The 27,401-nt window shown below is 39.7% G+C and overlaps 1 protein-coding gene and 1 non-coding gene across 4 annotated transcripts; one reads left to right on the forward strand and one right to left on the reverse strand.

The window, feature by feature from the left end:
- Window positions 1-1,034: 1,034 nt before the first annotated feature.
- On the reverse strand, window positions 1,035-26,561 carry UBXN8 (UBX domain protein 8). 3 transcript variants are annotated; one of them, XM_060136654.1, is made up of 8 exons: window positions 26,447-26,561; window positions 23,110-23,232; window positions 21,495-21,565; window positions 15,077-15,199; window positions 12,860-12,997; window positions 11,370-11,411; window positions 4,504-4,578; window positions 1,035-1,684 (listed from the first exon to the last, which is right to left on the reverse strand). In XM_060136654.1, exons 1-8 carry the CDS (start codon window positions 26,532-26,534, stop codon window positions 1,517-1,519), a joined length of 828 nt encoding a protein of 275 aa, XP_059992637.1. In that variant the 5' UTR covers window positions 26,535-26,561; the 3' UTR covers window positions 1,035-1,516. The 3 variants fall into 3 exon arrangements, with proteins under 3 accessions (XP_059992637.1, XP_059992638.1, XP_059992639.1); XM_060136655.1 differs by lacking the exon at window positions 4,504-4,578; XM_060136656.1 differs by lacking the exon at window positions 23,110-23,232 and having other exon boundaries at window positions 26,447-26,558.
- Window positions 7,613-7,719, forward strand: LOC132512825 (U6 spliceosomal RNA). The gene has a single exon (XR_009538347.1). It is a non-coding gene; the product is annotated as a U6 spliceosomal RNA (small nuclear RNA).
- Window positions 26,562-27,401: the final 840 nt, after the last annotated feature.

Consider the following 27,401-nt stretch of genomic DNA (forward strand, 5'->3'; position numbering starts at 1 on the left):
CTGTTGGCAAGCTTCAGTTCCGTGCCACACAGGCCTCTCTCCAGGAGGCTGCCCGCAACACGACTTCTTCCCCCATGTGAGTGACCGGACAGACAGACACCGAGACAGAAGCCACAGTCTTGTATAACCTAATCTCAGAGTGACACACACCATTTCTGTTCACTTTAATTGGCTGCACAGACCAACCCTGGTACAATGAGGGAGAAGAGCACACTAAGATGTGGCAGCCAGGGGGCAGGGATCAGCGGGGACCACCTCGCAGCCTGCTATCACATTTCCTAAGTAGCATAATTACTTGGTAATCGGTTTTTCAAAAATGTCTAAAAATATGAGGTCTTTTGTTCTTTTTTTAATCGATGGCACATGAGCATAGAAAAGTCTGGCAGGACCAGCAGAATTGTAATGTCAGTCATGTTTATTTCTGGGTATTGAGATTATGGGTGATTTTATTTTTGTTTCTGTAACTTGGTTTCCCAATGCTTTTATAACTAATTTATAATCAGAATTTTTTTTCATCTTTTTCAATGTGGAATATTCCAGAGACAAAAAAAGGTAAAGGTTGAGACAACTTATTATTTTCAAACATTTTGTATGAAGCATTACTAGACACTAGGTATTTCTGAAGGGGAAAAAAGGATATAATCCTTGCTTTTAAGGAATTACGTATTTGGGAAGACAGAAACACAGCTATAATACATGTAATAAATTCTACAGAAGAGGAATAAAGGAGCATTAAATAAAGGGCAATACACAGAGGAGCCAACTTAAACTGACTCCTTAAGACAGATGGGAAAGAGAAAGGACGTGGCTAGGACAAAGAGCCTTTATACCAGCCTTGGAGTTTGGACTTGGCATTACAGTGCGTGGATGCACCATTACAGGAGTATAAGCAGGGAAATGAAATGACCAGATATATTTTCAAAACTCACCTACACTGGTTTCATTGTTTTATCTTTAAAAATACTGATCCACCTGGAATGTTGTAAATGTTACACTTCAGTGCAAGACAAAATGAAATAAATCTCAAACATTAGTTAACATTAGTACATACAATGTTTACTATCAAAAAGAACTTTAAAGCCTTAAAAGAGCTTTGACACGCCTTCAAAGTTTAATTTCTAGAATTACAGCAGAAAAAACATTCTGGCCGATAAGACTTTAAAGAGCTTGGCTGAACTGTGAAATGTTCAATGTGGCAAAACAGACGGAAGAGGCAGAAACTGATAAATGGCATCAGCTAGCAAAAATACAAATGAGTGAGCACCTTACTGTATATATTTCTATCTCGTCCTCATTTGGTACACTGTAAGATGGCACACTCCAAAAATTACTATATGCAGAGAGCAGTCCTTTTCTAATCCTTTATGTCCATATAGATCCATGGAGACCAACATTAAAGTGTTGACTGCCTTGAGTGCAATCAAGGTATGGCATGATTTTAATGTGAATCCTTTATTGTCCTATAAGGTCATGGCATAACTGATTTCACGGAGAACAGGTGGTTCGCATTTCTTAACTAGTTGCTCTGTTCTTTCTCTTCCACGTTGAGTACAGTATCCACAGTTATTCCTACGTCCTGCAGTGACCAGCCTCTCTCCACTTCCAGAGCCCTTCTGGGAAAGGAAGTGGAAAGGCTGTATAGGGATGTGTGGTACCCAATTTTCATCATCCAGTCAAACAAGACCTAAAAGATAAAAAGCTTAGTTATCAAATACTGTACAAAATTGTGTCCCTCTAGATCACCATAATATTTTACGATTCTTTCATTGTTAAACCATGCCCCTAGGAGTCATGAAACAGAACTTTCATACCTTTCAAAGGAACTTTCAAGAGTTTAAAGGAAAAGAGCATGCCATGAATTTTGAGATATGAATGACCTTTAATACCTGTTGTTTCAGAGAAGGCCTAGGGACTACTGGCACCTACAGACAGCAGAAGCATTTAACAATTAGGAAAGCCCCAACCAAACAGGAATGGAAAGATTATCCAATAAAAAGGTTAAGAACAAAAGGTTAGCATTTGGGAAAAAAGTCATTTAGATTATAATCTAAGCCAACAGTCCACATCGAAATCACCCAGACACTGTCACAACAGACATGTCCACGACCCAGAGACTCTGCCTTTTGATAACCCAATATTCAATGGGCCATCCCTATAAACGTATCACATTTCCTTTCATGAAGATTCCCTTAGTAATTGTCCAAATTTCCACTTATTATTGCCTAAAAATAATGCCTGCTAAAGGATGGTTTGTTGCTTTAGGAAGAAAGCTGAATGACAGAATGTCCTCAGAGGATGGTGGTGTATCAATTATAGATAATCCCTGACTTCTACCACCATCCATGTACCTACTGATATTCCACGTAATAAATGTGTATTATGTCATAGAGTGTCATAATTTTCCAATACATGAATATGCCTTCTTTTAACCAATCCTTCCATAAACACTTATACCTTTGACCATTTGTCTTATTTCCAAAGAATAAGTTCTCATAAATGGAATTACTGGGCCAAAAGATGTATTTTAAAATATATACTGATAAATTATCCCAGAGGAACAGTGGTCTGACTTACATTCACATGAACAATTAATAAGAATCCCTGTTTTCTGCACACACTGCCCCAAACTGGGTACTATTCTTTTTGATCTTTGACAACTTGAGAGGTAGAAAACGGTATCCATTTTAATCTGCATTTTTCTGATTCTAAGTGAGGCCTAACATTCCACTGAGGTTTTTTTTTTTTTTTTTGGCTGTGTTTGGTCTTTGTTGCCGCGTGCGGGCTTTCTCTAGTTGTGGTGAGCAGGGGCTACTCTTTGTTGCGATGCGCGGGCTTCTCGTTGCAGTAGCTTCTCTTGTTGCGGAGCGTGGGCTCTAGCGTGCAAGCTTCAGTAGTTGTGGCACGTGGGCTCAGTAGTTGTGGCACACGGGCTTAGTTGCTCCGCAGCATGTGGGATCTTCCCAGACCAGGGCTCGAACCTGTGTCCCCTGCATTGGCAGGTGGATTCTTAACCACTGCGCCACCAGGGAAGCCCACTAAGATATTTCTTTTCCTTGATTTGTATAAGCTCCTTATAGAAAAAAATAACTTTTCCAAATTTTTAACTTGATGAACTTTATAGAATTTAAAAATTTTTATGTAGTCAAATCTGTCAGTATTTTCTATTATGGTTTATAGTATTCTTGACATAGAAGGTTAAATGCAACAGTAAGGACAGAAAATTAGTTAAATAATAACAGAAATTTTTAACACACACATAATATGTTCAAATGCACTTAAAAGTAGAAATACACCCAAATATTAGTAATTGGCTTTGGTGCCAGACTGCAGATTAAAATTTCTTTCTACTTTTCTATATTTTTCAAATTATTGCTAGTGAACACAGTATTGTTTTCAAAAGAAAAAAAGAAGTCTGTTAGAACAAAAAGAAATAAGCTTTAAAGAATGACCTGAAAACTACATACAAGCAATGGGGTTTACGTTAATAATCCATCAGGGATAATAAGAACAAAGTTAATACCACCTGCTTCCAAAAGCTCTGAAAGCATCTTACCCACCAAGCTGTGAAAATGTAATTAAAACAAAAAACAAATAAAATAAAAGAACTGAAAAAAATCTGAATGCAAAAATCACAGTTCAAGAAGGCTCAGCATACCTAATTCTCCAAATTTCTTCCACGTAGAGTACATATAAATCCCATTTACCAGGACTTCCCTGGTGGCCCTGTGGTTAAGAATCTGCCTGCCAATGCAGGAGACACAGGTTCGAGCCCTGGTCCGGGAAGATCCCACATGCTGCGGAGCAACTAAGCCCGTGTGCCACAACTACCGAGCCTGCACTCTAGAGCCCACGAGCCACAACTACTGAGCCCATGCACCACAACTACTGAAGCCTGTGCGCTCTAGGGCCCATGCTCCACAACAAGAAAAGCCACCACAATGAGGAACCTGTGCACCGCAACAAAGAGTAGCCCCTGCTCGCCGCAACTAGAGAAAGCCCGCACACAGCAACGGAGACCCAACACAGCCAAAAAATAAATTTAAAAAGAAAAAAAATCCCATTTATCCTCACCTGATGGGAGTACAGACAATTGAAAACACCTCCTCCCTGCATGGGAATAAACTATTGCCAAATTCAACACAAATGTGTCTCCAGGGCTTCCCTGGTGGTGCAGTGGTTGAGAGTCTGCCTGCTAATGCAGGGGACACGGGTTCGAGCCCTGGTCTGGGAGGATCCCACATGCCGTGGAGCAACTAGGCCTGTGAGCCACAACTACTGAGCCTGCGCATCTGGAGCCTGTGCTCTGCAACAAGAGAGGCCGCGATAGTCAGAGGCCCACGCACCGCGATGAAGAGTGGCCCCCGCTTGCCACAACTAGAGAAAGCCCTCGCACAGAAACGAAGACCCAACACAGCAAAAATAAAAAAATAAATTACTAAACTCCTACCCCCAACATCTTCTTTAAAAAAAAAAAAAAATTTCTCCAAATATGATTCTCCTCACCTGTGAACTGCAAGACTTAAAAAACCTTCTCCTCAGGACACGCCCACTTGGACATCGAAGAGCAACAGTCACGACCTGAGGAATAAAAATGTTCAAATGAGAATTTCAACCACTGCTCTTTGCAATTCCAAAACCACTACTCCTACGAAACACCTGTACACAGTTCTAAGAGCTCACATGGAGTTTTGTAGGAATTTAGCTCTGAGAGTTGTACACAAAAATTTAGGTCCAGATAAAATTCACCCTAAACACAGAAATAATTCTTCTAAACCTGAAAAACATCTTCCCACTGATTGAGGAGACCAGTGACAGAGCCTTCCAGAGAGGACACCGAGACGCAAGGCTTCTGTCTGCCAGACAACATCAACACTGCAGCTGGGCTCTGAAAGTGACCTACCAAACCAAGAAGATCCAGGGCCACCTCAGAGTCTGCAGACAAGACCAACACTAGACTGGAAGGAAACAAAAAGCTACCCTTTTCACTAACACTAGACTGGAAGGAAACAAAAAGCTACCCTTTTCACTCCAACACTGTAGGCTGTGCTCCATGCCTACAACACGTGCGCAAATGAGAGACAAGCCTGGAGCCAGTCCTGGTTGCTGGGGCTGCAGGAGACCCTCCTCCTGGGAGCAGCTTTGTCCATTTTACATGTTGAGTTTCCCCACCATCTTTCCTCTGATAAAAGAGTTAAACAGCTAAAAAGAGCTTGCAACGTGCTAATATATTAAAGGACACTCTAAGAAGAAAAGAGTGAGAGGGACCGAGAGATTATCACACTAAGTGGAGTGAGAAAGACAAATACCATATGATATCACTTGTATGTGGAATCTAAATATGATACAAATGAACTTACGAAACAGAAACAGACTCACAGACATAGAAAACAAACTTTATGGTTACCAAAAGGAAAAGCAGGTACGGGGAGGGATAAATTAGGAGTTTGGGATTAGCAGATACAAACTACTCTACATAAAAGAGATAAACAACAAGGTCCTACTGTATAGCACAGGGAACTCTATTCAATATCCTGTGATAGGGCTTCCCTGGTGGCGCAGTGGTTAAGAATCTGCCTGCCAATGCAGGGGACACGGGTTCGATCCCTGGTCCAGGAAGATCTCACATGCCGCAGAGCAGCTGGGCCCGTGTGCCACAGCTGCTGAGCCTGCGCTCTAGAGCCTGCAAGCCACAACTGCTGAAACTCACACGCCTGGAGCCCATGCTACGCAACAAGAGAAGCTGCTGCAATGAGAAGCCTGTGTACCGCAGCGAAGAGTAACCCCCGCTTGCTGCAAATAGAGAAAGCCCACGCCCAGCAACAAAGACCCAACTCAGCCAAAAATAAATAAATAAAGCCAGAAAAAAAAAAAATCCTGTGATAAACCATACGGAAAATATGAAAAAGAATACATGTATATATGTATAACCGACTGACTTTCCTGTACACCAGAAACTAACACAACACTGTAAATCAGCTATACTTCAACTTAAAAACAAGAAAAGATGACGATTTAGTTATTAATTCTGATGCTCGTTATTTACCGTTAGGAAACCCTTTACTATGGTCAACATTATCCCAACTGTCCTGGGAGTTCTGTTGGCAGCACAGTTTGCAGAAATGGTGGTTTTATAGCAGCACCCACCACCCTTCAGGAAAGCCATGTTAGAAATATTTCTATTCAAGTAGGTAAGGTGTTTGACTCATACCCAAATCAGTGCAATCTTTAGCTCTGTCACTACTTCTACTAAAGAAAATTTTATAATAAAACAAAGAAATCACAAACTAACAATCACTGATTAAAAGCCAATTATGCTTATTTTTAGAAACAATAAAACTTAACTTTAACAGTGAGGTTTTGTTCAAACTTTAATGCTCTGATAGGATACTTAAAGCCAAATGCTTTAAGAAAAACTAAGGTTAAAATACAGTGAGTCAGGACTTCCCTGGTGGCACAGTGGTTGAGAGTCTGCCTGCCGATGCAGGGGACACGGGTTCGTGCCCCGGTCCGGGAGGATCCCACGTGCCGTGGAGCGGCTGGGCCCGTGAGCCATGGCCGCTAAGCCTGCGCGTCCGGAGCCTGTGCTCCGCAACGGGAGAGGCCACAGCAGTGAGAGGCCCACATACCACAAAAAAACAAAAAAAAATTTTTTTTAATTAAAAAAAAAATACAGTGAGTTAACATTTTCTATTATGATTAAATACTTAAGAGAAATGAACAATCGTTGTTTGAAACCCAGCTACTGTTCTGTCATTACAATTACTGTGAAAGGTGGGTGTACAATTTCTCCTAAGATTACTGACAGTCTAGTGGACTGGTCTATGAATGGGTAAAAGGCCTGGGGCACAGTGTAAATTGGAAAGTAAATCACTGTCCCAAACACAGATTATTAAATGAAATCTAAATGAAAAGTAGCAGCAATAATTAAAATGTAGTTCCCTTTAGAATGAAATAAGATAGCATACAATAATGAAAATAGTTGCTATGGTATTATGGTAACAATATGATGATTTACAAAACTATTTTCAAATTATCCTAAATTCTACACTTACTGTCTTTTCAATTTAAAAGTAGAAGAGTAACATATGGTAACTATTCTATTGTGAATTCTAGACTACCATGAGTTAATTCTCCCTCTCATTTAAAAAAATCTTACTGTATTATTTTAGAACTCAAGGATAGTTGTAATATGAAATACATAACAGGCACTTAAAAAAATCAGGGTATAATGCTTAAGAACTGCATTATGTTTCAGATTCCCCACTCCCTTATCAGAAATTCATGTTAGCCATTAGTTCACTCATCTATTAGTCTGCTCCTAAGTCCAAGCAGGCTTCCACTATAACAGGAATTTTCTCATATGGCTCATTATTATAGAGCCACAGCTACTACACACACACACACACACACACACACACACACACACACACACACACACACACACACACACACACACACACACACACACACACACACACAGTGAAAACTTCATTCTGTTCTGATAACCTTTAAAATGAATGTTAGTCCCTTCCCGAGCAACAAAGAATTATAAAGATGTCCCTCACAGCCACTATGGAGAACATTATGGAGGTTCCTTAAAAAACTAAAAATAGTGCCCGCTTCGGCAGCACATATACTAAAATTGGAACAATACAGAGAAGATAAGCATGGCCCCTGCGCAAGGATGACACGCAAATTCATGAAGCGTTCCATATTTTAAAAAAAACTAAAAACAGAATTACCATATGACCCAGCATCCCACTACTGGGCATACACCCACAGAAAACCGTAATTCAAAAAGACACATGTACCCCAATGTTCATTGCAGCACTATTTACAATAGCCAGGTCATGGAAGCAACCTAAATGCCCATAGACAGACGAATGGATAAAGAAGATGTGGTACATATATACAATGGAATATTACTCAGCCATAAAAAGGAAAGAAATTGGGTCACTTGCAGGAACATGGATGCACCTAGAGACCATCATACGGAGTGAAGTAAGTCAGAAAGAGAAAAATAAATATTGTATAATATCACTTATGTGTGAAATCTAGAAAAATGGTACAGATGAATTGGTTTGCAAGGCAGAAATAGAGACACAGAGAACAAACGTATGGACACCAAGGGGGGAAAGTGGCAGGGGGGTGGGGATGGTGGTGTGATGAATTGGGAGATTGGGATTGACATGTATACACTGATGTGTATAAAATAGGTAACTAATAAGAACCTACTGTATAAAAAAATAAAATTCATATATTAAAAAAAAAGATGTCTCAATGGCCTATACAGGAAAAGAATCTAAAAAAAGAGTAGATATATGTATAACTGATTCACTTTGCTGTACACCTGAAACTAACACAACATTGTAAATCAACTATACTCCAATAGAAATTTAAAAAAAAAAATGTCCCTCTATTCTGTGGGTGACACCACACATTTAATGGGCCTAACTAATAAGGAAATAGAGAATTTCCTGAAAATTATAACCTCCAGTATTCCTAAAAGTGAAATTATTCTTCTACATATGGACTCATGAAATAGTTGTGTAGCTTGAGGATTAAAATATATTAGTTATGATGGGGCAAGCTTTTTTTTTTTTTTTTGCGGTACTTGGGCCTCTCACTGCTGTGGCCTCTCCCATTGCGGAGCACGGGCTCCGGACGCGCAGGCTCAGCGGCTATGGTTCACGGGCCCAGCCGCTCCACGGCATGTGGGATCCCCCCGGACCGGGGCACGAACCCACGTCCCCTGCATCGGCAGGCGGACCCTCAACCACTGCGCCACCAGGGAAGCCCCAGGGCAAGCTTTATGTATGATGATATATCATGATTATGATAACAGAGCAAAGTTGCAAAGTTGGCCACATACAAAATGGTACTTTGCAGAAAGCCAGAAACAATATGACTACATGACTTACAAACATCCTAAAATCTTGGGTAACTGTGGCAAAGCACTCATTGCCTACTCCAAGTGTGCCTTTTTAACTTTGAAAACACTTCTTTAGGGTGATAGACTGAAGGATGGGTTAGAAAGGCACACTCCCCAAACTAGAATGCTTTCTTTTTCTTGTTTTTAACTTTGATGATGATGATGACACTCCACACTTAAGGTCTACTTTCACTATTAGGAAACAGTCAACCACAAGGGAGGGGAAAAGCCAGGCAGATGTCCAGAGGGACCAGGCTAACTGCCCAGAAACAGGTCATTAGATCAAGAGTAGGATAACAAGGTCAATGAGAACAGGAGCGTTATTGAAAGAGGGACTGGGACACTGAGAGTCATCCAAGGAGGTAAACCTAATGGCTGGTGAATGGTTAGCGGGAATTAGGAATTTATGCTTTGAATTCTTAGAAATCTATGAGCAGCAGCAACTGCACAGGTGGAAAATGCCTTGCCCAATGATGATTCTAATAGAATCAAAATCTTCCAATACTTATTTGCTTTTCTTGATTAGTGTAGAATACACTGTAAAAGTATCACCCAGTATCAACTATATATTAGCAGCACTCTTCATAAAGCTTCATTACATAATATAAAGTTGCTTGTACCTCATTAATACTATATATATACAGTGCATTTAACTATATATATACTATATATACGGTGCCTACATTTAACATGTGATTTTCAGGTAACAATTATTTACCTTAATTTTGTTGACTTTATTAACCAAGAAAAGAGCAAAGAGGACCAAAAATCAGAGCAGAGCCAGAGGAAGAGCAAACAGGAGCAGGGAGAAGAAAACAGGGATAGTACTGCTCCTAGCGAAAATAAAGACAAAGTTCTGGCATAGCCAGAGGCCCAGGGCTCTCCCAGCAGGGACCTCGGAAACTCCTGCCTACGGCTTCAGCTTCAAGTGAGGAGACGGGATGAGATCTCATTTAGGTTCATTCCAGCTCTAAAACTCCATTACTCTGACATACACTTTACAAAGTGTAGCACAAAATGTCATCTACCCAGTATGGGAAAAGGGTAGAAAAGAAACAAAGTGGAATAATTATGAATAACTCTTATAAAGAGGAGAGCAACATCAAATGCCTCTGGGTGGAGGTCTCTTGAGGTCTCCTAAAAGGGCACAGACCTGAGATTCTGAAGAACACTGTCCTTCTACCTATAATCACAAAAAGGTACAATTTCAAAGGATTCACTGACAACCTGAATGTCTATCATCACCTTTGGTGACAGACTGCTGTCCTGCAGGAGTAACATCACGTGCTTTAAAGCCCCAGTAACTTCTTAAAAGGTGTTCCCTGTCAACCTGAGCTGTACTTAATCACTCCTGTATTGTAAGTGTTTATTATGGATACCAACCCAGAGCTTAAGGAGAGGTGAGGGTGCAGGAGGCTCAGGACAAACATGTCATGGGTATGGATTTGATGGGTGTAACAGGGAGGAATTAGACGTTTGGTTTTTCCTTAAATTGAGTTTCTCCCGGGGACTGTGATTCTCCTGAGGATTGATCGCACACTTCATTGTCTCTATTTCTGTATGACTTTCAGATTTTCCTCAGACATCCAAAATACAAAACTTAAATGTTGCAAATGTGTTGACAAAAAAGAGACCCTCCTATGGCTTTCATGGCTAGCTCAAAAATGGTTTTCAGGGAGTGTAACAGTTGCTGAGCCTCAGGAAATGGAAAACCATCCAGCTCTCCTTTGCCTAAGCCACTTCGTGGTTTTAAAGACACGTGTTCCCATACATTGGAGACTGTCTGAAACTGACCTGGGCAACCGCAGGAAGGCAGCATAGATTATGACAAAGTTGGGCAGAGGGCAGCTCAATGCAGGGGGGGGAGCTCAGTCCAACCCCGCTGTGCAAGCACCAAACCAGCCTTCAATTCTAACACCTACAAAGTAGCTGCATTCTTCATTTTCTCTTTAAGGGAAAACTACAATTTGAAGTCATCTGCCTATTTTGATTCTGTTTTAACAGGTAACTCATTTGCTGACCTAAAGTTTTGGAAAAGCCCAAGTATCCTATCTCTGCCTGATGAAGTGGGAGGGCTTTGAAACACAAGCTCGGCAGACAGCAGGCTTCCAAACTAGGACTCGCGATGAGGAGTTTGATATTACCCCATATTCAAAACAAGATCTAATCATAGTGCAGTCACATAAGCACTGTGCTGTCTCTCCTCTCTAAACCCAAATTTATTCATTTATTTTTTGGCCACACCTCACGGCCTGTGGGAACTTAGTTCCCCGATCAGGGATCAAACCCAGGCCCCAGCAGTGAAAGTGCCGAGTCCTAACCACTGGACCACCAGGGAATTCCCATCTAAACCCAAATTTAGATAAAATGTACTTACTTGATATTAAAGAAAATAGAAAATATATTTAATTTTCAAAGAGAAAAAAAATAAGCTTACTTCTTCAGCTATTTCAGGAGGTTCCTCAGGTAAATCAAGAACCTAAAAAAAATAAGTATTTAGTAACAGGAATGTAAACAGTCTGAAGAAGAAAAAAATAATCTCAACATGAAGAGTTCCTTTCGATACAGTGTTTGGACATATCTATCCTTAATGAAATATTTTCTTTTAATATATATTTATAAAACATTTACAGTGAGAATGAGACTCACTTAATAAACATTTTTGGATAAGCAACTTTGTGCTAACAGTAGACCATAAAAGCAGGATTTGAGACGATAGCTACCAATCTATACACATTTAAAGAACTCCATGTTTATGATGTTCCAAGACATCATACAAAAATGTACTACTTACAGAAACAGAGGGTAAATATTAATTAAGTTCAATAAGACCCCCAATTATTTTGGTTCATACATAAACACAGTAAGATGAGTGCATATTTATTTTTCTTCACCAGCATCTTCTAGGGAACTGGATAACCACCATTCACTTTGGTTGCTTTCATGATTTACTCATGATTCCCTATTTCTGTTAATCTATTAAAAAAACAGATGTACGGACCATTTTCTCTCATTAAAACACTTGTTATGAACAATTTCACCTCCCCTCCAGGGATGCTTTTTATTTTTTAATACCATAGATTCCATGTTTTATAACATTTTGTCTAACAAACATTAACTGCATTTATTAAGTAAACCATTTGTTTTTCTTTGGTGTAAAAAGCGTATGTGACAGTCAACCGAAGGTTACCATCAGCATGAGATAATCTGTGCTATTAACAAAAAGCAAAGAATCTTGAAATTTTAATTAGTCCTATGGACTAAATGTTAGACATAGTTCAATGATCTGATTCTTACTCTCAAGCTCCATGAAGGGACCAGGAAACCTCAGACTGAAAAGCAATATGTTAGAAACTACTTTTAGGGACTGGATAGCCTACTAGCTTTCCCTAAGACTCAATAAAAACAGACTTATTTCAACCTCAACCAGCTCCAAATCATAGTCAACTTAGGGATTAAAGATTTGAAAGAAAAAAAGGACTGATAAACCTGGGCATCGTTCCAAAGTGAACAGTTGCTAACTCATTCCCTAGAAGGGCCGCTGAGAACAGGGATACACTCATGTTAATAATACGAGCCACTCACTAAATATGATGTCATTGTGTCTTACCTACCCATAGGAATATTTCCCTTCGTAAACATAATATTTTTCATTTCTATATAATTTAATTACTTCCTCAAAAAGAACTATTTTCTAAATTTATCACCATTTATCTTCCTAGATTCCTTCTAAAGTTTGGCTCAGAACATTAATATTAAACAGGAAAAGTGATTCTTAATGAAGCTGAGGCTTAATGAATCCAGATGGAGACACCATCTGGATTAAAAGCCAGTCCTAATCTTCCCTCAGTGTAACACTTTCACCCACAGAACAATACTCTTACTGCACGCGGATACAGCTCAGTGAGCAGGCATTAAGTAATGAACCTCCTTCTGCGTGGGCTGTTCAGCGGGTGGTGAAACTTTGGTTACAGGCTTAGGCAAGTTCCGTCTCTTTGCTGCTTCTCTGTTTGATGTTTCAGAAGATGTCTGACTCTCACTTTCAAGCACCAAATCTTCATCACCCTGGTCAAAAACAAGACAAGTTCTAAAGAGATGTTCTCTATCGACTTTATTCTATTCACAATGGTTATTTCTTTTACCCTGATGGCACTTCAGTAAAAAAAATATAATTAAGTCATTATTAGACCCAGAAATTTAAAGCATTATCTCCTTAGACCAAAAAAACATGGAACTTAACTAACGTCTCATAGAAACCACCCTGATCCAGCTCTGGGGCTCCCTCTGATAGTACAAGGCTGAGAGGGACCATTCCATTTTAATTGACCCCTAAGTTTTTCAGTAAGAAGAAAGAAGAAAGCCTGAATATCCTTTCCTCCCTGCAGTAAAGGAAGCAAAGCAGTGCAAGAGACTGTGTCTTTAAAAGGCTGTGAAAACAGAACATGTGTGTAAAAACACAGGTCTATGCACGTGACCAGGCAATACTTCCATAGCTGCGTGTGGCCCTAGTATCTTGTTATATATAAATATCTTTTAGCTCTCAAATTCAAACTTTGATCTTCCATTTGAATTAATCACTTTAGGAGGGATAGGATTTTATTCCAGAAATCTTAAAGATTACTTTTTATTATCTATTAAAACCTTTTCCTTAGCAAGATAATTCACTTAAATGTCAAAGTCTCAAATATATACTTATTAGTTCAATAATGCCTTTCTTCTATATGTACTGACCTTTGAAAAGTTCTCTTTATCAAACTAAAAATGGGCACCATTTTGGTGGGCTGTTTACCCCATTCCTTTATCCTAAGAGAATTTGTTGGAAGGAGCATGGGGCATGGGAGTTAAGAGATATTGATACTAGGGCTTCCCTGGTGGCGCAGTGGTTGAGAGTCTGCCTGCCGGTGCAGGGGACACGGGTTCATGCCCCAGTCCGGGAAGATCCCACATGCCGCGGAGCGGCTGGGCCCGTGAGCCACGGCCGCTGAGCCTGCACGTCCGGAGCCTGTGCTCCGCAACGGGAGAGACCACAGCAGTGAGAGGCCCGCGTACCGCAAAAAAAAAAAAAAAAAAAAAATATTGAGATATTGATCCTGAACAATTAACTGGCCAAACTTAAGCCACCTCACTGCAAAACTAGGGGCTAGATCAGCAATGGGTACACTTTCCTTCCTAGAGTCTCAGGTCATAACACCAACAGTCTGCTCGCTCCCTGACTTTCTTTTGTCTCCATTAATTAGGTTAAAATATATACTAGTAGTACCATGGAGACATAGCCTAAAAGCAAGGGGCAGAATGACTAATTCACACCGTGACCGTTTCAGAAAGAAACGTGGCAGGCTAAGGTCAGGCTGTCAATGTCTAACATACAAAACTAACAGAAGACAAATGCAACTCAGAAGTGAAGTCACTACATAGAGTAGTTGCATTTTATGTTGCCGTCTTTCACATTAATTTTATTACCCACGCTTGATTGTTTTATGACATATTTACCATTATGAAATGAACACAAACACTCTGCTTCACTGTCAGAATCCTGTTTACCTCTACTGGATCATTTTCTTTACAAAATGGTGAAAGGTGCAGTATAAACAGAAAGCAAAAGAAAACAAAACAAAAAAACCAAAAATGTCTTTGGGACAGAAAGGATCTTACACAAAAAGTCTGCGGCCAGTTCTAAAACCGAATTCCTTTATGAATAGCCTTTTTTTCTCTGTAAGAAAACTTAACATTGTAAATATCCATTAGCAAATGACAAAATTCATACTCAATGCCAAAGGAAAAAAGAGTCAAAGGTCAATTTGGCTTTAAAAAAACAAAGCTAAACATGATGAATATTATGAGAGCTTATAATACCTTAGAGATCTGAATTCCCTCAAATGAAAGATGTGATTTGGTCAACAGTTTTCTCAAAGACTGCCTTCTGTTAGAGCTTTTCGAGAATCTAAGTTATATACTCTTTAGACATCAAAAACCACTTAAACACATGTGACATACTAATATGCTAAATAAAAACTGATATACAATCATTATAAATAAAGACTCCTAAAAAATAGACTGGACTAATCATTTGTAATTTTTTAAAAATCAATACATGCTAAAGAAAATATAAGCAGTAGCAGAATTCAAACTATAATATTTTCTAACCCCAAGTTTATGACCATGGCTTAACTTCCAGGTTTCACCCGTCATACGATAAAAGCGTTCTTCCAGCTTTTTCAATTTCATTTCCCGGTGTGGTTTTAGAACATTCTCTATGTATCTGCTGGCCTGTTCCAAAAAACACAAATTAGATGGTGTAACTATACATTAACATTCCTAAGATCTTATTTACATCGTCTATAATGTTGTAAATAAGAACCAAGTAAGAAACGGTGTTTTCACACTAATTCAATTTTGCCAAAAAAGCAACATCCTCCACTTCTGCATCACTCTCTAAAAATTTGCATTCGTGTTTAATGCAAATAAAAACAAATGTTCTACACTTCTGCTTGTATGGCAGTGTACCTATATATCCTTTAATGTGTTTTCAATGCAACAGAAAATTTACGAGGGGCTGGAATACAAAGATGTAGAGGACAAGGCCTTTGACTTCCAGGAACTTAAACCCAAAGCTGTTTGCTCACGGCATGATGCCTAAGGCATGAACTGGTTTGGAAGAGCATTAATTAAATGTTGCTCGATCATGGTAAAGTAGAAAATATTTTTAGACTCAAAAGACATGGAGATTCTGGTTTTAAGATGACAGAGTGAAATTATTTCTGCCTCCCCTGCCTCTTGAAAAATCACCCCAAAACAACCAAGGGAACAAGAAACAGAAACCCTAATTCCATCACCAATGAAAAACAGAGAAACACTATAACCCCCAAACCACTACATGTAAGGACAGATAGAGGAATGATAACTGATCTGAGCGAGAAAACTGCAACCTAGGTGCTTGCAAAGGATGACAGCAACAGGAAGCCAGCCGTGCACGCCACAAACTGGAACAGCTCAGGAAGAGAGACACCAGGTTCCCTGGCGGGGACACGGTGAGGGGCAGAGCTAATATTGGGGGTGTCGGAGGAAACCATGCATCAGCCAAGTGTTACCAACCTGAGCTCTGGGACTCTAATCAACAGAGTTGGTAAGAAGCCAGGTGAGAAATTCAGGCAACGTTTTACTGGGACTCCTGCTGCAGCACCTGGGAGCGGGAACAAGTAGCAGGTTCCCTTGCTCACTCCCTGGGGCAGGGGGGGTGAGCTGGTCCCTTAAATAGGGCGAGGCGAGGCCTGGAGGGGCGCTTAGGTGGACTGCCCACCCCCATGGTGGTGCTGTGTGCAGGGGTCACGAGCCGTGCCCCGCTTCTGCTCCTGGCACCTCAGGAGGCGCAGTTGGATTTTGGCCTTTTTGTATCTTATTGTTCATAATTTGTCCCACTGCACAGGCATGCTGTTATGTTTAGTCCCTTATAGTTTCTTTGTATTCTGTTGCTTTGTCCAGGGGCAAGAACTGCAGTAAAGGGTCCCAGGTCCCAGCCTGTCTCACAATGAGTTTGTACTGAACCAAGGATTAGGACTATTCCAATTCCTTGCATCTGAGTTTCTTAAAGAAAACAGGGGAAAATTATAAAAGAGTTATTGGACCCCCAGACCCACTACTCTACCACACATCCAGGCATGAAGGTTTATTCTCTGGGAATATGAACCAGAAAGGCTGCTGAGTCACAGATCCAGGCCTAGTGGAGGGCAGGAATGCAAACTAAAACAGAAAGAGCACATGAAAATGCACCCACTGGAAGGTGACACTCCCCAGCCCTTCCCAACTTGACTCAGATTGCTGGCAGCCAGGCCTTAAGAGCCTCCCCCGCCCCCCCACACCCCGCCCAACTTGGGAGAATGGAGATGCATTGTCTAGAAGAGGTGAATTGCAAAAGAGAAACCCAGAGATACTGACAAAGCTAACTTACTCCTCAGTAACCCTACAGTTAAATTGGTGTCTACCCTATATCAGCAGACAACCCATCAAGCTTTGCTCCCATACACAGAAATTCCAATTAGCTTGATCTTCCTTTTTCTTTGAAGTAAAACACAAAGCTTGATGAAATTTTACAAATACTTACACCATCAGTTAGCTTTTAGTGTACGATTCTTAAACTGAAAGGACGGAGCCAAGAATTACCAGATGATTAAGGAAAGCCTCCGACGCGAAAAATGGAGACTAGAACTAACAAACAGAAAAAGGGAACCTGAAAAACCACACTGGAATTTTGAGGATAATGGTGCAATACTTCAGAATTCTAATGATTTTCAACCTGTAATTCTATACCAAATCAAACTATCAATCATGTGTCTGAGGAGAAATATCACCTTTTTAGAATCCAAAGACTCAAAAGTGTTATGCATCACCAGGCACATGTCTGCCCAGGCTGGGCACTTCACCATGTACATAGATACACTGCGAGATACTGATTTATTAGTTTCCCTTTGTCCAAAGAGAGAAGACAGAGGGTTAAAGTTTTTAGACTTTTGCCAAACAGAAGAATCCCAACTTTTTTTCCGAACCCTCAGGAATTACAGATGCCAATTAGTATATAATTGGCATATAGATGGAATTATAGTTAACTAATCCATCTCACATGCAAATCTTTAAAAATGAATAGTAACTTCCACAGGAAATAACATTAAACATTAGAAGCTCAAATATTTACAAGAGAACTTCTTAACAAAAGATCTCGCAAGGACACTTTCCTTGCTACTGAATTCAGATCAGGGTAGTTACAAATGTATTAAACAGTAACTACTCCCACCCCCTAACAAATATATAGGCTTTTACTCTTGGGATCTTTTTTCAGCCTTCACTTGTTTACTTAAAAAAGGAATAATTTGCTCACCAGAAAAACAAGTGGTAGATGTCAAAATTTTAATGCCTTTGTACCTAGGCCTTTGTAAAGGGTTTATGTTTTTAATATTTAGGTAAAAGTCCACAATGAGTCTCCTCTTTTACAAAGGTCAATCATCAATCTGGCAACTGCCCAAATGCTACCTGTTAGATAATCATCCATGGTAAATGCAATTCCTAGCTAGCAAAACCAAACTTGGATGGGATGTAGCAAAAGCGGTGCTCAGAGGTAAAGTTACAGCTATAAATATCTAATTAAAGAAGAAGAAAAGATATCAAATCATTAACTTTACACCTTAAAAATCTTGAAAAAGAACAAATTAAACCCAAAGCTAGCACACAGCAGCAAATAATAAGGAAGAGATAAACAGAGAATAGAATAGAAAAACAACAGAACCAATGAAACCAAAAATTGTTTCTTTAAAACGATCAACAAATTCCAGAAAACTTTAACTGGACTAAGAGAAGACAACTAAAATCAGAAATGAATGTGGGGAAATTACTATCAACATTACAGCAATAAAAAGGATTATAAAGATGTACAATTGTATGCCATCAAATTAGATAACCAAGATGAAATGGACAAATTCTGAGAAACACACAATTACCTAAACTAACTGACTCAACATGAAATAGGAACTCTCAACAGACCTAACATAAGACTGTGTCAGTAGTTAAAAACCTCCCAACAGGGGCTTCCCTGGTGGCGCAGTGGTTGAGAGTCCACCTGCCGATGCAGGGGACATGAGTTCGTGTCCCGGTCTGGGAAGATCCCACATGCCGCGGAACAGCTGAACCCGTGAGCCATGGCCGCTGAGCCTGCGTGTCCAGAGCCTCTGCTCCGCAACGGGAGAGGCCACAGCAGTGAGAGGCCCGTGTACCACAAAAAAAAAAAAAAAAAAAACCTCCCAGCAAAGAAAAGTCCAGGACCAGATGGTTTCACCACTAAATTCTATAAAACCTTTAAAGAAGAATTAGCACCAATCCTTCTCAAACTCTTCCAAAAAACAGACGAGGTGAGAACAGTTCCTAACTCATTCCATGAGCTCAACATTATCCTGATACCAATGCAAGGCAAAGACACTACAAGTAAATTAAAGACCAATATCCCTTATGAATACAGATGCAAAAATCCTAAACAAAATACTAGCAAACTGATCCAACAGCTTATTGAAAGGAGTATATACCAATGCCAAGTGTAATTTATCTCAAAAATGCAAGATACTTCAACATAATAAAATCAATTAATGTAATACATATTAATAACACAAAAGGGGGGAAAAAACCACATGATCACCTGAATTGATGAAGAAAAAGCGTCTGACAAAATTCAACACTCTTTCATGATGAAACTATTTAGAAACAAGGAATAGAAGGGAACTTGCTCAACATAACAAGCATCTAGGAAAAAATCCATAGTTAACATCATACTCAATAGTGAAAGATTAAAAGTTTTCTAAGATCAGGAATAAGACAAGGATGCCTACTTTCATCACTCCTATTCAACACTGTTTAAAGTTTTAGCCAGAGTGATAAGGCAAGAAAAAGAAATAAATGACATTGCTTTTGGAAATGACGAAGTAAAACTATCCCTATTCTCAAATGATACGATCTTATACATTAAAAATCCCAAAGAATCCACACACAAAAACCACTAGCGCTAATAAAAAAATAAGTAAAATTGCTGCACACAAGATCAACACACAAAAATCATTTGTGTTTCTATACACTAGTAATGAAAAATCAAAAAAGAAAATTAAGAAAACAATTGCATTTATAATAGCAACCAAAGGAATAAAATACTTAGGAATAAATTTAGCCAAGAAGGTGAAAGCTATGTACACTGAAAACTACAAAACATTGTTGGAAGAAATTAAAGACAGAAATAAATGGAAAGATATTGCATGGTTATGGATTGCAAGAATTAAGATGTCAATACTCCTCGCAGCAAAGAAGACTTAATATCATTAAAATGTCAGTACTACCCAAAAAAATCTCCAGATTTAAATGCAATCCTTCTCAAAATCCCAAAGCCCTTTTTTGCAGAAATGGAAAGGCCAATCCTCAAATTCATATGGAATTGCAAGGGGCCTCAACAGCCAAAACAATACTGAAAAAGAAAAACAAAGTGGGATGACTCACACTTCCCAATTTCAAAACTTACTAAAAAACTACAGTAATTAAAATAGTATGGTACTGGCACAAGGATAGATATATATAGATAAAGCAATGGAATAGAAGTGAGGGCCCAGAAATAAACCCATATATCTATGGCCAACTGATTTTCAACAAGGGTGCCAACACTACTCAATGGGGAAAGAATAGTTTCTTTAACAAATGCTGTTGGGACAACTAGATATCCACATGAAAAAGAATGAAATTGGATTCTCATCTCACACCATACACAAAAGCTAACTCAAAGTAGGTTAATAACCTAAATATAAAAACTAAAACTATACACTCTTGGAAGAAAATATAGGGGTAAATTTTCATGACTTTGGATTTGGCAATGGATTCTTAGATATGACACCAAAAGCGTGAGCAACAACAAAAATAATAGATAACTAGACTTCATCAAAACTAAAAACATTTTTGTGCATCAAAGGACAATAACAAAAAAGTGAAAAGCAATCCACAGAATGGGAGATAATACTCACAAATCAGATATCTGATAAGAGTTTAGTATCCAGAATATATAAAGAACTCCTATAATTCAATAACAGAAAGACAAACAACCCAATTTAAAAACAGGCAAAGAACTTAAACAGACATTTCTCCAGAGAAGATATACAAATGTCCAACAAGCACTTGAAAAGGATTTCAACATCATTAGTCAATAGGGAAATACAAATCAAAACCACAATGTGATACCACTTCGTATACATTATGATGAGTACTGGGGGGGTGAGGGGTGGAAATAATAAATGTTGGTGAGGATGCAGAGAAACTGGGACACTCAGAAACTGCTGGTGGGCATACAAAATGGTATAGCCACTGTGGAAAATAGTTTAGCAATTCCTCAGAAAGTTAAAATATAGAATTACCATATGACCTAGCAATCCCATTTCTATGTATATACCCCAAAGAATTGAAAACAGGTATTCAAATACTTGCACAAAAATATTCACAGCAGCACGATTCACAGTAGCCAAAAGGTGAAAACAACCTAAATGTCTATCAGTGAACAGATAAACAAATTCTGATCTGTCCATACAATGGAATATGACTCAGCCATAAAAAGGAAAGAAGTACTGATATATGCTATATGGATGAACCCCAGAACACATTATGCAAGTGAAAGAAGCCAGACACAAAAGGTCACATGTTATATGATTCCACTTGTATGAAATATTCAGAATAGATACATCCATACAAACAGAAAGCAGATTGTTGGTTGCCAGAGGATGGAAGGAGTGGAGAATGGGGAAATAAATGTTCAGTGGGTATGGGGTTTTCTCCTGCAGTGAAGAAAATGTTTTGGAACTAGACAGGGGTAGTGGTTGCACAACATTGTGAATATTCTAACTGCCACTGAATTATACACTTTAAGATGGTCATGTCATGAGAATTTGACCTCAATAATAAAAAAATCTGAACACAAACACATAAAGCAACAGACCTAAATTTAAAATGCCCCAGACATTTTTGTATTCTCTTTATATACTCTCTGAAACGTATGCTTTACCTTTTCACCCTGTGCCTCTTGCTGTTTTTTCCTCACAAGTTTTTGCCTTTTCTCATTCTTCTCTTCTTCTTCTAAGACATCAAAACATATAAGTACTTTTTAATTCCCAAGTATCAGTATGTTGAATGTTATTTTCTCTGAAAATCTTCTGTAGATCTCCACATTTTGGGAGAGAAAAGCCTTCAAAAAACAGACTGTATTTTTCAAATAATGAAAACGAGATACACACAGACAGTTGAAACAAGGAAATCTGCAAGAAATTTCTTTCTGTAAGAAAAGGTCTATTCTGAAAACAAAAATTCTCTGACATGTATTGTGTGTTACAGTTTTGGTGAGGAGCCTTCAAGAATAACGATGGGGCTTCGCTGGTGGCACAGTGGTTAAGAATCCACCTGCCAATCCAGGGAACACGGGTTCATGCCCTGGTCCAGGAAGATCCCACATGCCACGGAGCAACTAAGCCCGTGTGCCACAACTACTGAGCCTGCGCTCTAGAGCCCGCGAGCCACAACTACTGAGCCCGTGCCACAGCTACCAAAGCCCGTGCGTCTAGAACCTGGGCTCCACAACAAGAGAAGCCACTGCAATGAGAAGCCCGTGTACCGCAACAAAGAGTAGCCCTGCTCACCGCAACTAGAGAAAGCCCGCGTGCAGCAACGAAGACCCAATGCAGCCATAAATAAATAAATAAAATTTAAATAAATAAATAAACAGTAAAACAGAACATAATGCACCAAATTCACTATTGGCAAGCTTCTTTCTAATAGGATATAAGAATGTATACATTAGTTTCAGGATTCATCTGTTCTGAGGTGAACTACAATATTGTTTTTTGTTTTGTTTTTTAAATAAATTTATTTACTTATTTATTTTTGGCTGTGTTGGGTCTTCGTTGCTGCATGCAGGCTTTCTCTAGTTGCAGTGAGTGGGGGCTACTCTTTGTTGCGGTGCATGGGCTCTAGGCACGCGGGCTCAGTAGTTGTGGCACACAGGCTTAGTTGCTCCATGGCATGTGGGATCTTCCCGGACCAGGGCTCGAACCCGTGTCCTTTGCATTGGCAGGCGGATTCTTAACCAATGCGCCACCAGGGAAGTCACTACAATATTGTTTTAAAAGGCTTCTAACACAAACTTTTACTTACCACAAAACAAAACAAAAATAAGAACAAGCATGGTTTCCTAAAATTAAGAGCACTTAACTATACATACGATATAAGTGAGTAAATAAAAACTGCCAGAATGGAATGAAAAATAAATTATCTTTAACTCTTAATCTTAACGATAGATAGTTACCATTTGTAGAACAGTTTACAAGCTGTACGTACCAAACAGCAGTTAAGCTGCACAAACACACAGACAATTTAAAATTAGCAAATGTGCAGAAATGCTATAGTTTCAAATGTATATACAAGAAAAAAGTATAATTTCTCATAAAAATATTGGGATTTATAGCCTATCCAAAGTTGTAACTAAAGTTGTAATGATTACTCTACCTTGAAATTACACAGCACAAATGAATGGTAAAATGATTCTTATTGTGCAAAGTTCTAGAATAAATAAAGGAAAGAAATTTCGGTAGAAAAGTATAAAAGGGTAGCATAAACAATAAACTTACCTTTCAGATAAACTTGGGAAGATTTAAACGAGTTAACCCATGAGGTAGTCACAGAAATAATTAATGTAAGGAGAGTAAGCAGTAAGAAAATCCGGCCACACAGCAAAATTAGATCTTTGATTCCTTATAAAGGTTAAAGAAAAATACAATTAAAATTCAAAACATTTTTCTTGATACTAGGTATTAACACATTAGAAGATCATTTGTACTGGAAAACTACAGTAAAAGTTAAGGTATGCAACTGTCTTAAAATTTTTCATATAGTCTCCTTTGGGTGCCAAAATTCATAATGACTGTCATTACCAGAGCAAGTTTTCAGAAAATGATTCTAGAACATCTTATGTCTCAGGAATATAAGTAGAATTCGAGTGATTGGCTACATTATAAATATATGACTATCAATAATGCATAAATTCTGGTTTCCCTTCTTCCCAGAGAAGGGAAGAAAATTATCCACATAATTGGGAATTAAATTGTGATGGTATCATCTTATCAAATTCTACTTCTATTTAAAAATAGTCACTCTCACTGAAACAGCAAATTCTTATTTCTGACAGTTAAATTATGCAACTCTGTACTTCTCTATTTCTCAATATTTATTCTATCATATGTAAATAAAATTACTAGATACATGTTTGCCTAGAAAAAAAGTAAAAAATTTGGTTTTGTATTACCTTAAGAACCAAGATGAAAATTAATCAGCAGAAATGTAACAAGTACCTACTTTGTGTAATACAACTTGCCAAATGGTGAGGGAGTGTAGATATAAAGTAGGATAAAAAATGGTTTCTACCCTCCAGGAATTTTTAGTTTTGTTTTATAATTCTCAAAAGTTACCAGACAGACGTACAGAGGAACCATCTTACCAACGTGATGAGGGCTGGCAGTTAGCCAATTAACTGAAAATTAAAGAAGGAATTATATATACAGACTTAATTTTTAACTGAAAACATATATATATATATATATAATCCTTTTTTTAAAAAAAAAAGTAGTTTAGGGCTTCCCTGGTGGCGCAGTGGCTGAGAGTCCGCCTGCTGATGCAGGGGACCCGGGTTTGTGCCCCGGTCTGGGAAGATCTCACATGCTGAGGAACAGCTGGGCCCGTGAGCCATGGCCGCTGGGCCTGCGCTTCCGGAGCCTGTGCTCCACAACGGGAGAGGTCACAACAGTGAGAGGCCCGCGTACTGCAAAAAATAAAAAATAAAAAAAAATAAAATAAAAAAAAAAGTAGTTTAAAGTTGTTTAGCGAAGTTTTTTTTTTTTCTTTTGCATTACAGCCCTTCCAACCTTTGCCAGCATTACTACTGATTCAGGTATTGCTCAATATGACACATGATTAAATCTCAGGTAACTGTGGTCATTTCAAAAGTAATTTGACACCTAGAGTGTTGGTATTTAGAGAAACGGTTGTGTTATAGGATTTATGTTCCATATATTGCTTTTTGTTCTAGCAAGCAAGCAATTTCAAATGTCATATGTGAATACAAAAGAACTAGATTAACGTGTGCACCTCTCAATTAAAAATTTTTAAAAGTAAGTTGAGGTGTTTTGTTTTGCTTTGTTTATACGGTATTCTCAAGAGCCCATATGCAGGGCACTTCAAAGGATAACAAACGTGAGGAACCAGCATTAAAGTATTTAGCTTAAGTACAAGTAAAAATGTATCAGCAATGAAGGCTTTTACAGAGTAGAAAAAGACAGGAATCATTTTTCAATGCATGTCCAAAAATATAGCCCAGGTGAATGAACACTCCTCTTCCCTTTTAATTCAATAGGAGGAGGAGGAGGGGAGAAGGGAGAGGAGGGGAGGAGGGGAGGAGGGGAGGAGAGGGAGGAGGGAGAGGAGGGGAGGAAGGGGAGGAGGGGGAGGAGGGGTCTCTGCTCTCAGGAAGTATGTTCCCCTGTGGTCAGAGCTGATCATGTGAACAGATCTCCTTCTGCAACCCTGAGTAAACACTTTCTCATCGACTAGTGACTCAAATATTAGTGCAAAAGTAGAATATTCTAGATGAGCAGAGTAAGGGTGAATTCTTTAAGGTAAGGGAGCAGGTAAATTCTAGAATAAGTGTGAGTTTAACATTTCTGTATATCATTTGGATAAAGGTCTTGTTAGATTCCAATACTGCTTGAGACTTCTGGAGAATCTCTGTAGATTTTTTGAAAAGCATTTTATTTTAATTTCTTATTTCAAGCAACATTCTGGGTACCTGACTTCTTGGGGGTGGGGAGAAAGAGAAGAAATATACAAAGCTCGGTTTCATCTCAGTCTCTAATTTTAGGACTGAGTTTAAAGAGGGAAACAGACATGTAAACTGATCAATAATATGTCCAAAAATGAACTGATTCTCCACTGGTCCACCAGTTTCCTTTCAGTTTTTCCTTTATCACTGGCACCACCAACGACTTGCGGTTGTTCAACTCCACATGTAGGAGCCATCCTTGAATCTCTCCTTTCCCTCACGCCAATCATTAATCCATCAACAAATCCTAGTTGGCTAATATCCCAAATCTGTGCACATTTCACCTCCTCTGTTATCCTAGTCAGGCCAACCATCAAACAATCATCACGACTTCCCTACTTCAGAAGCCTAAGATGCAGCTTCCTTACAAAACATTCTGCACACAGAACCCAGTGACCTGTTTTAAAACCTTAGGTAAGTCCCTTAACTTCCCTATATCTCAGTTTCCTCAACTGTAAAAAAGGGATTATAATAGTACCCACCCTCTGATTGTAAAGCGGATTAGATGAGATAGTGAATAAACACTTAGACTTTGGTTTACAGTACGGGCTAAATGAATGTTTCTATCTTGAGCCAATCTCCCTCTTAAGTCAGTCTCCTTGATCCAGCCTCAATTTTCTTCATCCTTTTCCTCCAACACATCACAATTCCTTTGTCTGGAATGTTTTCTCCCGGCTTTTCAAAGTGGTGGTTCCTATCATCATTTAAATCTCTGCTTAAATTCCTCAGTAGGCCTACATCACATCAACCTGTTTATTTCCTCTTGAGCATTCAACACAATTTGAAAGCCGTGTATATGCTTGTTCATGTGCTTTCTGCCTCAGTCCCCTTTCACGCAAAACCTCACCAGATCTGGAGAGATTTTTGGCGCCAAAGGGAGTCAGCCTCCCCAAGGTGAGTCGGCTTCACCAAGGCGGCGGAAGTCTCGCTCCCCCCAAGGACCCGCGCCGGAAAAGGGAGGCAGGCGCGGTGCAGCCTGGGAATCGTAGTCAAAGCTGCCTAGAGGGGACGCGGCTGGGAAACGGAAATTCTACGCAACGTTCACAGGACCGTCACCTGGGTATGAGCGCCAAGAGGGAAAAGCCAACACTTACCCAGATCTGGGATCCCACGCGGGAGCTCCAAACACAAGAGCGGGAGAGCAGCAAGGAGGAAAACGCCAACAACGCCACGAGAAGCCATAGTGGAGGGCGCCCCGCTTCCGGGCGGAAGGCCCGCCCCTTCCGGTTTCTCCTCCCTTGGAAGGTGGAGTGGAGAAGCCCTGCCTCAGGGAGGAATTTGGGGAGACAGCTAGACTCTAAAGTCAGGTCGTTGGTCGGACTGAGAGAAGACCAGGTTTTTGAACTAATAATCTGTAGATTTAGAACAAATGCAGGTCACCTCCTCACGTCACGTGATGTCCAGGGGAGACGGCCTTGCTGGCGCCCGTCCAACCAAGTTCTATGAAAGCAAAACGTGGGCTCCAGTGAGGCTGGCTGCACCTGCGCCTTTGGCCGTGGGACTCTGGAGACTGAGGAAGAGCTCAAGAGTAAAATGAGGGGCTTCCCTGGGGGCACAGTGGTTGAGAATCCGCCTGCCAAAGCAGGTTACAGGGGTTTGAGCCCTGGTCCGGGAGGATCCCACATGCCGCGGAGCAACTAAGCCCGTGCACCACAACTACTGAGCCTGCGCTCTAGAGCCCGCGAGCCATAACTACTGAGCCCATGTGCCACAACTAATGGAGCCTAGAGCCCATGCTCTGCAACAAGAGAAGCCACCACAATGAGAAGCCCATGCACCGCAACGAAGAGTGGCCCCCGCTCGCTGCAACTAGAGAAAGCCCGTGTGCAGCAACAAAGGCTCAACGCAGCCAAAAAAAAAAAAGTAAAATGAACCTGAAGAGAAAGGGTACTGGGTGTTGACGCTGTTGGGGGCAGCCTGGCCCCTGGGCCTTGTGTCCGTAGTGGGTGATTGTGGGCTTTTGGGTCAGACAACTGAGCACCACTCTCTGCTGAAGCACCTTCTTTATCACCGTAATGATCCCTGGCCCCTTTCATGGTCTCTAGTACC

This window comes from Lagenorhynchus albirostris, chromosome 21, assembly GCF_949774975.1.
Source record: "Lagenorhynchus albirostris chromosome 21, mLagAlb1.1, whole genome shotgun sequence".
Classification (NCBI taxonomy): Eukaryota; Metazoa; Chordata; class Mammalia; order Artiodactyla; family Delphinidae; genus Lagenorhynchus; species Lagenorhynchus albirostris.